Consider the following 9,886-nt stretch of genomic DNA (forward strand, 5'->3'; position numbering starts at 1 on the left):
AAATAAACTAATATTTAGTTTCGTTTTCTACTGAAAAAAACGAAATCTACTGAAAACTACTGAAAAAGAAGAAAAAAAAAAAGAAATGCGACAGGTTTGCAGGTATGTTTCGGTTGTTTAGAGGCACTTTTAATAATCCACCAAATATTTTAGAGTCAAATGAGAGGACATATGTATGAGAGGTTGTACCACAACAAAAATCTGCAGTGAATATGCAACAAAACGTTTGACAAGAAAGAAAGTTATATGAAAAAAATAATAAAAAATTCAATCCCAAACCCCAATGAAGCTAAAATTTTTGTCTAAATCAACAACTGCTCACAAACCGGACTGAACTAATCAACTTAAAAGATCATACAGGAGACAGTCTCTGTAGCCTAGTGCTGCTAAACAAGTTTTTGGTGTAGGTTTTTATTTATTATTTTTTGTACGGAGCTTTTTTATTTTGGCTATTTGTTTTTCATGACATATTTATGTATTTGTGCTAGTCTGAGTTGATCTTTTTTATTGTATTGTATTTTATTGTATTTAAAAGAAGTGCATGTTAAAGTCAATGAGGGCTAAAGTTAGAAACTAACAAACGCATATGATTAGCAGAGTTGGAAATGTCCTGCTGTGGTGCCTGCTTCCAAAGTCCTAAATTAAACTGTGTGTGTGAGCGCGCGTGCACACGTGTGTGCATGTGTGTGTGTGTGTGTGTGTGTGTGTGTGTGTGTGTGTGTGTGTGTGTGTGTGTGTGTGTGTGTGTGTGTGTGTGTGTGTTAACTGCAGCGAGTACTTTGAGTGCTGTGTTATTTCTGAGTGAGAGTCCATTCTCAGATGACCACAGAGAACATGATGCCTCCTGCTCAGTCAAGGACATGCAGAAGCAGAATGCCGAGTTGGAACAAAACTACTGTATGTTAAAGCTTAAAAACTATCTGTAACTGATTTTTATATTTTTAACTAAAAGATCAAGGCTCATAACAAGTGAAATTACAATCAAACATAGACGTTGCTCCGCTTTTTTCTCAACAAGTTTTGTTTTTAAAAAGAGTTCTTCTGTTTCTGTTTCTCCACACCGACACCAAGAAGCTCTGCTGCTAAAGCTTCAGCACCAAAACAAAGCCGTCACATCTGATCCTGAGTCAGTTCAGAGTGTCCAGGTCGTCTAAATGTCAGGGTAAAGGCCTCAGCAGTGACTGAGCATTATCCAACGTGCCAGAGATTTTAACTGGACCACCTGTTCTGCTTCAGTGCTCTGACGCTCAGCTCTCATTCAGGCTGTTCACAACCACAGTCCTGAGCCAACATACACACTTTGTTTTCTTTATAATGCACTTTTTAAAAACAGGCAATAAACATAAACATAATAATAGACATTTCGTGTTTAACTTCGATGAAACACAAAGCTGCAGTGAAATGGAGATTTTACATGGCGAATTTTGATGGCTACGTTTGAACCCTGTGCACCTCCATCTAGTGTTGCAATACCATCATTTTTTAGTTGTAGTTTATGGTCAATGCTGGCTTTAAAGCAGCATACACATTTTTTAAAGACATTAATACATCTATGAAGTGGTAGAGGGACACATAAAATGATGTGGCAAAAGCTGAAAGCTGACCGACTGCAATATAGGTTGCGCGTTTGTAGTTGTAACTATATTCAATCAGTAAAAATAATCTACAATCAATCAATAAATAAATAAACCCTGATGTATAACTAAGAGTGCTGTGTGGAAAAAGGAAATTACAATTTCCCTGAGGGAACATCCCTAAGGGATTAATACGTACGTATCTATCTATCTATCTATCTATCTATCTACTGTACGTATCTGTCTACTGTACGTATCTATGTACTGTACGTATCTATCTACTGTACGTATCTATGTACTGTACATATCTGTCTACTGTACATATCTATGTACTGTACGTATCTATCTACTGTACGTGTCTGTCTACTGTACGTATCTATGTACTGTACGTATCTGTCTACTGTACGTATCTATGTACTGTACATATCTGTCTACTGTACGTATCTATCTACTGTACGTATCTATCTATCTATCTATCTATCTATCTATCTATCTATCTATCTATCGAGCATTTGAGGTAGCATTACTTAGGCATTAGAAAATTAAGATCTTAATAAAAAATAAGACCTGAACACAATGATTGATTTAGCGAATTTTAGACTTTATGGAATAAAATTTTAATTTTAAAATCTTTAGAATTTTTAAGTGCCAGCAGAAACCCTGTGTTAATAAGGGTATAGTCTATTTGTTTCTCAGAAAATTAACTAAACTGAACAACCATATGAATTCCTCAAATTTAAGATAGTCGTCAATAATGACCTCTGAATTTTTAGAAGGTTATTTTATGCAAAGACCTAAAAACCCAAGACAATGCGACTCGACACTTGATTTGAGGCAAAAACCAGGGTACATTACCTCTGATTTCAGATATCTGCCAAGCTTTTGAGCAAAATTAACATTTGTCATATTAGAGTAGTCATTACACACACATTAGAAAGTCAGTGACTGGCCCACAGAAAGCAGTTTATGGAAAAAAATAAAACTGGTCCAAGCATAGACCCCTGAGGCACCCCACAGTTTACAGATGCTAAAAAGGAGGCTCTATCATGAATAGCTACATAACATTTTATGTTAGTGCAGTTAGAACTCTGAAACCAAAAACTTTGTTTACTGCATGCTTCTGTGTTAACCTTGGCCATGCCAATGGAGCTGGCGTTGAGCTCAGTGATGCCCTGGTTGGTTTTATCTCCTCTCTCCCACATCCCATAATCCTGTGGGCAACCAGAAATTAAAAAAAAAAAAAACAGGAGAAATTTATACATAAGTAGATTGAAAAGTCACAACAAAGACTATTTCAACTACCGACAAAGAAGAAGCAAACAGGTCTTACAGCTACTTTATAAGCTGCCTCAATGTAAAACATGAGATTTTGTACTACGTCCACTTCATCTTGGGTGTAGATGATATGTAGACCTGGAATGGACAAGGACACATAGACACAGGCAGCAATGCAAGGGAAAAAACTAGTCATTTATTTCAGAGAGGTTCACTCATACCAGACGCTGTCATCTGAGCGAGGAAGAGCAGGAAGAGAGAGGTGGCGTCGACCTGCAGGTGACCCCACTGGTCGTCTCCGACAACGATGGCACACGTCTTGGTGTTGTACTTGGCGTGGAGCGAGTCTGAGGTACTTCGGCTGTATTTAAACTTTTCCACCTTTTCTAGCTGTGACAGGAGAGAACGATAAAGACAACAGATAGACTGTTGCATCTTCCTTGATGCAACTTTTTCAAAATTCAAAATTTGTTTCCTTCTTCATAGTTCCAAGAATAGCACTGAGGTGACAGTATCAAACAACAGCCAAACAAAGATACTGTATATAAAATGTCTGTTTGAGAGAGAAAGTGAAGCAGTCATCTTACCTGCCTCATTATACACTGAAGGACACCTCTCATCAGCTTCACTACACTCTGCAGAGATATGATGAAACAGACAATATGAGACTCTGGACAATTTGTCTAAAGAGTACAATAAGGTTTGAAATACAGGATGTCATCTACGTAAATAAAAAAGTTCAACAACAACCATAACCTCATGACATACAGACTAGTGCTGGGCGATATGACCCAAATTTTCTATCATGGTATTTTCAACATTTACACCGGTTTGACTGTATTTGATGGTATTTTTCTTTTCATCACAGGTCAGCTGATAATAAAATGTACAAACCCTGCTTATTGACTTTTTTTTTTACTGTACCTCTGTCTGTGTCTCTGTTTCCCTCCTCTATGTTTCTTTTCTCTGACTAGTGGTCGGAGACAGTAGTCACACATTTTGGTCCGGTTGTGAAGGAGGAGGGTTAAGAAATGATTATTATTGGGTCTATTGTTTTATGTTATTTAATAAAGCTTATCAGCACGACTCACCTTGAACACCAGTCAATTCCAATTCCACTACAAACTACTTCCCTCGGGCTTTTCACAATAGAACCACGTTAAGTCTCCATCAGCATAACGTCTCCATATTAACTAATCGTGCGTTAATAACCGTGCACGTCACCAAAGAGGTGTTTATGACATTCACCGATGGTGAAAAGGGGATTTTTTTTTTAAACATCAGTCAATATAAGCAGCGGAATCGCCACCCGCGGCTGCAACTAGCTGCTCCAACAATAACATTAGCATGCTAACGCACATAGCGGTGCTGCAAGGAAAAGCGTCCCCCAGGAAACAGTTCACTGGCGGCCGCGACGAAACGTTCTGCACGTGTTCAGGCTATTTAAACTGGTATGTCGGTATTCAGAAAATTCATATCATTATAAAAATAAAAACCGGTATTCGGTACAAAACAGTATACCGCCCAGCACTAATACAAACACAAACTGACCTGCTCCAGCTCGTAGGCCTTGGCCTTGTCTTCGTCTCGGTCAGCGTTCTTCCTGTAGGCCAGACTGAGGGCCCACACGGACACGATGCTGTAAACATTGTCTCTGACCCAGGCGTCCGGCTGATCCGTGCTGCCCGGCAGAAGACCCGTCACCGGGTCCTGTCAAACACGGAGAGGTCCAAAATTAATCGGATCATAATCTAAAGAAACTGTAATGTGGCAGGTGATAAATATTTAGTAAAAACATTGGCAACAAGACTTTTTCTTGCTCTTATATATATGGATATAAAATAAAAGTTCAATTTTCTATTTGGACAGATTGCAGATTAGTTCAAGTACGGGTCTCTGCAGTCACTAATGGGACGTTTCTTGGATGTGGGCATACTGTGGGTAAACTGTGATTGGTTGGATTGACGTGTAGATGTAGTTTGGGTGGACCAAACAACAAGACCGAGACTCACTTTTTCAGGTGGTCTTGGTCCACTTCGAAACGAACTCTGGTGCGGTTCGCTTCTGGTGTAAAACAAGACCAGCCTCGAACCAAACCACTAAACACTTTTTTGGACTTCAAAAGCCACCGTTGCTAGCCATTCAGCGGCAAACAATGAGCACGCAGAGCATCTCATCTCCCTTGGGTTGCGCCACACATTTGTCTACACCATTCCAAAATTAGAAGTACCCAAAATCATCACAAAACTGCCGTTGAATGAGCTGCTCTTGAAATTCTAAATGGTCAGTTGTATTAACAGCACCATCTTTCTGTGCTCTGTCCTGCCCCCGTCATCTCTGTCCAATGGGAGCAATGATCGTCACCCACATTACTTTGTTTACAAACTATAGCCTGCTTGCAAAACAAACAAACAAACAAACAAACAAACAAACAAACAAACAAAAGCACAATAAGAATGCAAACAGCACCAAATGAAAAAAAATAAGGTCCGCTTTTAGTCTGGACCAAACAAGTGAACTAAAGGACTTTCCACTGAGTTCCCCTTTACTGTCACTTCTTTTTTTTTTTTTTTTACTTTGGCTGAGCCAAATTCCAGCACCACATAAACAAAATAAACATGTTGTCCAAGTAGCTTTTACAAACTTGAATTTATTCTTAAATAAAATAGAAAAGGGAATAACGTCTGGAAAAACTAATGCTTCTCTATACACTGCTTCCTTACTTATCCAGACCTGAAAAATACAAACAAATCTCAAAAAGTTCATGTTTTTCACAACTGTGAGAACTGTGCACAGGTCACAGTGCTGCTTCTCTGTAAAATGTTGCAACAAACTGAGAATTTCGTCTCAAGTTGAACTCACAGAAAAGAATCAACAACTTCTTATTGTGTGTAGCCATTACATCATCGTCGTTATCTCTGTGCGAATTTCACAAAATCTTTGTGGAGCACATTTGTGTACATTTGACCTGCAAAAACCAAGATCTGGTCACGAACCTTAGCCAAAAGTAATCAGTCGGTGTGTTTTTACTTCAACATTTTGTTTCATTCAGTTCTCCAGGAAGTAGTGCGACAAATAAATAGCCGTTACTGTCAGTTCATCTGCAGATTATTTTAAGCCTCCTGAAATGAACCACAAGGCCTCAGTGTGGGTCATTTTGACCCAGGGCTAGCAGAAGTGTCAAGAAAAAACCTTAAAGACCATATTCAAGAAACAGAAACATCTTGTTCTGTACATTACCACAATAAATTTTTAACAAAATCTTTCAGATGCAGTTCAAGTTTAGACTCTCAGCTTTAATTCACTGAGTTGAAAGAAATGAATGTGTAGAAATGCGAGGAACTAAACCATTTATTTTAACACAACCCCTTCATTCCAGGGCCTCGAAAGTGATTTGGACAAATTAAATCATTGTCAATAAAATATTCATTTATAATAATTGGTTGAAAACCCTTTGTTGGCACTGAGTGCCTGAAGTCTTGAACTCATAGACATCACCAGATGATATGTTTCCTCTTTCAGGTCTAGGGATGGAAACTGTTAATATTTTATCGATGCTACTACTCTTATCAATATTGTTTTTTGATATGGTATGTTAACGTTACTCTTATTAATGCTTTTCTGTGGATAAAAAAAACAAAGACAAACTTTTGACTATGCAATGCTTTTATTTTAGAGCAATTTAGAACACACAACATAGACTTTGAAAAGCCACTAAGAAACATTTCTGATGCTTTTCAAAGTGACTGCAGTCTGAACTAACCTTGAGTCTGGCCGTTTAAATCTTGCATCTCTACACGTCTTAAGTTACAGAACAGAATTCTAATTGCTTCGTCTTTTTTCTTTAATTTTCCATGTCCTGGACAACTCAGAATCCACAGAAACACATGATAGCAACATTGGTCTGTAGTGGACCGTATCGATATTAAAGTTACTCGATCAATACTTTGCTTCCATCACATCGCTTCGGTCCAAAAATAAAATGCTGGATCGGAGCATCCGGTCAGAGGCAGGTTCAGATATAAACACTGAACTAAATTCAGCGGGATAAGTATTGAACACATCACCATTTTTCTCAGGGAAAAAGTATTGAACACATGAAGAAAGGGAGGTGTAAAAAGGCATGGAAAGACAAGACACCAGCTGAACTCTCTCAGTAATTAGAAAGCAAGCCTGCCCCTTGTCAGTGCAAGTTAATATCAGCTGGTTCAGTCCCAAATGATGGCCAGGTATCACACAAGAACCATCTGATGATGGGTAAAAGTAAAGAGCTCTCTCAAGACCTTCACAACCTTATTGTTGCAAAGCATAATGATGGCATCGGTTACAGAAGAATGTCTAAACTTCTGAAGGTTCCAGTGAGCACTGTTGGGGCCATAATTCAGAAGTGGAAAGAACATTATTTCACCATAAACCGACCACGACCAGGTGCTCCTCACAAGATTTCTGACAGAGGAGTGAAAAGAATTATCAGAAGAGTTGTCCAAGAGCCAAGGACCACTTGTGGAGAGCTTCAGAAAGACCTGGAATTAGCAGGTACGTTTGTTTCAAAGAAAACAATAAGTAATGCACTGAACCATCATGGCCTGTATGCACGCTCACCACGCAAGACTCCACTGCTGAAGAAACAGCATGTTGAAGCTCCTTTAAAGTTTGCTGCACAACATTTAGACAAGCCTGTGTAACACTGGGAGAATATAGTCTGGTCAGATGAGACCAACATTGAACTGTTTGGATGCCAGAATACACATCATGTTTGGAGGTCAGATGGCACTGCACATCAGCCCAAAAACACCATACCAACAGTGAAGTTTGGAGGTGGGAACATCATGGTGTAGGGCTGTTTTTCAGCATATGGTACTGGCAAACTTCAAATAATTGAAGGAAGGATGAGTGGAAAAATGTACAGAGACATTCTTGATAAAAATCTGCTTCCATCTACCAGGATGATGAAGATGAAACGTGGCTGGACATTTCAGCAAGACAATGAGCCCAAACACAAAGTCAAGGAAACTCTCAGTTGGTTTCAGAGAAAGAAACTAAAGCTGCTGGAACGGCCCAGCCAATCACCTGACCTGAATCCAACAGAAAATCTATGGAAAGAACTAAAGATCAGAGTTCATAGAAGAGGTCCACGAAACCTTCAAGATTTGAAGACTGTTTGTGTGGAAGAATGGGCCAAAATCACACCTGAGCAATGCATGCCACTAGTTTCTCCATACAGGAGGCGTCTTGAAGCTGTCATTGACAACAAAGGCTTTTGTACAAAGTATTAGATAAATTTCAGTAAGTGTGTTCAATACTTTTTCCCTGTGCCATTCCACATTATTACAAATAACTTCATTTCTGGACATTTATGGTTTGATTTCTTTGTATGTATGGATCACTTGGGTTGTTACCAACATCTGGTGAAAATTTCATGTCATTAGCACCTCTAGTAATATATTTACTGAGAAAAATGGTGACGTGTTCAATACTTATTTTACCCGCTGTAAGCATTTAATCACCTCTGATTACACAACTATTTCAGAATCGACATGCTAACATGTAGCATCTGTAGGCTACTTTCTATAAACACCATGCTGAATGTGACATCACGTCTTTTTCTGCAAGACTTTGGACCTTTTAGCTCGCTGTTGTCGCTTCGCCATCATCAGGGTCCTGTGTTAGAAGCCCCTTCCCTTCATGCAGAGTTTTTTTTTTGACTAAATCTAAACGATGCAGCATGTGTTGGTCCGCCATTTTCATACCACTGCTTTGACACTATTAACGATATCGTTAAGGCTGGGACTTGTTGATCTGGTTAAAATTAATCATGTGGCACCGGGGCCGAAAAATACCTGTTTCAGTACCCATCCCTAGCCAGGCCTTTACTGCAGCAGTTTTCAGTTGCTGTTTGTTTGTGTCTGAAGTTTAGTCTTTAACAAGTGAAATGATGCTCAATTGGGTTGAGATCAGGTGATTTACATGGCCATGCAAGAATATTCCACTTCGCTTAATTAAACTCCTGGGTTGCTTTGGTTTTGTTTTGGGTCATTGTCTATCTGTATTTTGCAACAATCACTCTTGACTTTTCAACAATAAAGCAGCTTCTCATCATCTCCTCAGACTCAGAGCCGTTCACTCATTTTCTAGGTGTTCAAAAACTACACAACACCTCTCCATCTCCTTCTGTCATAATTAGAATTCTGTCGAACTCCAGCCTCGTTTCTTCCTCCTTTGCAGAGCTTGTGTTGCTGAACCTGCTGTCTGAAAAGCAGTGTCATTGTGTTACAGCCCACTGAGAAAGCACAGCAGTCAGCTGGTTCACCAGCGAGACAGCTTTAGTTCCCAACGCAGAGAAATGTCACACAAGGTGACGTGTGGCCACGCTGCACAAACAGTGCAAAAATGTCGACGAGTTAGACCTTTTTAAGAGCAACCAAAGTAATTTGTGTTAACAGAGCTGTTCTACATAATTTCCTGTTGATGTGTTTTGATGTCTAATGAAGTGTTCTTGGCTGTGAGATGACTCACTTCTCAGAGGCTACGTTCACACTGAAGGCAAATCCGACCCAAATCCTATTTTTTTGGNGAAGATAAACAACCCCAACCCTAAAATTAATTAATCAAATAAATAAAGCAAAAGAAAAAAATCCCCAGTGATCTCTCTTCCCTATTATCCGTGAATCGCCACATTATCGTAGTGGAGGAGTTTGTGTGCCTGACAAATCCTAGGAGGTATACTATTAGGGGCAATAGCCCTTTTTAGGGTCTCCAAAAACAGATGGTCCAATAGGTGATAGGCCAGACAAAAAGTGATTCTGAATACTCATATGGACAGAATTCAACAGGTCGCTTAATATCCTTTAGCAAGATGTGGCCACTCTGGAGCCAAGTAGAGATGGGAGCAATGGACCTCATGCAAGAACATGTTCGTATTCTTACCCTAAACTTCTCTTACTTTTGTTCGTACAAAGGGTTCGTACGAACATGTCACGTCAGATTCAACAAACACTTCTATCTTCAGGAAACGTGCGTAAATGAGCTGCGTAAAT

The 9,886-nt window shown here is 39.3% G+C and overlaps 1 protein-coding gene across 1 annotated transcript in view; it reads right to left on the reverse strand.

Annotated features, from left to right (window-relative positions):
* phka1a (phosphorylase kinase, alpha 1a (muscle)) overlaps window positions 1-9,886 on the reverse strand; it is a gene marked incomplete in the record, with an annotated part of 42,922 nt that overhangs the window by 28,746 nt on the left and 4,290 nt on the right. Inside the window, 5 exon segments of the mRNA XM_014018255.1 lie at window positions 2,705-2,785; window positions 2,905-2,987; window positions 3,071-3,239; window positions 3,437-3,484; window positions 4,401-4,559. Of these exon segments, the coding sequence (XP_013873709.1) occupies window positions 2,705-2,785; window positions 2,905-2,987; window positions 3,071-3,239; window positions 3,437-3,484; window positions 4,401-4,559 (540 nt within the window).

Source organism: Austrofundulus limnaeus, unplaced genomic scaffold (genome assembly GCF_001266775.1).
Source record: "Austrofundulus limnaeus strain Quisiro unplaced genomic scaffold, Austrofundulus_limnaeus-1.0 Scaffold188, whole genome shotgun sequence".
NCBI lineage: Eukaryota > Metazoa > Chordata > Actinopteri > Cyprinodontiformes > Rivulidae > Austrofundulus > Austrofundulus limnaeus.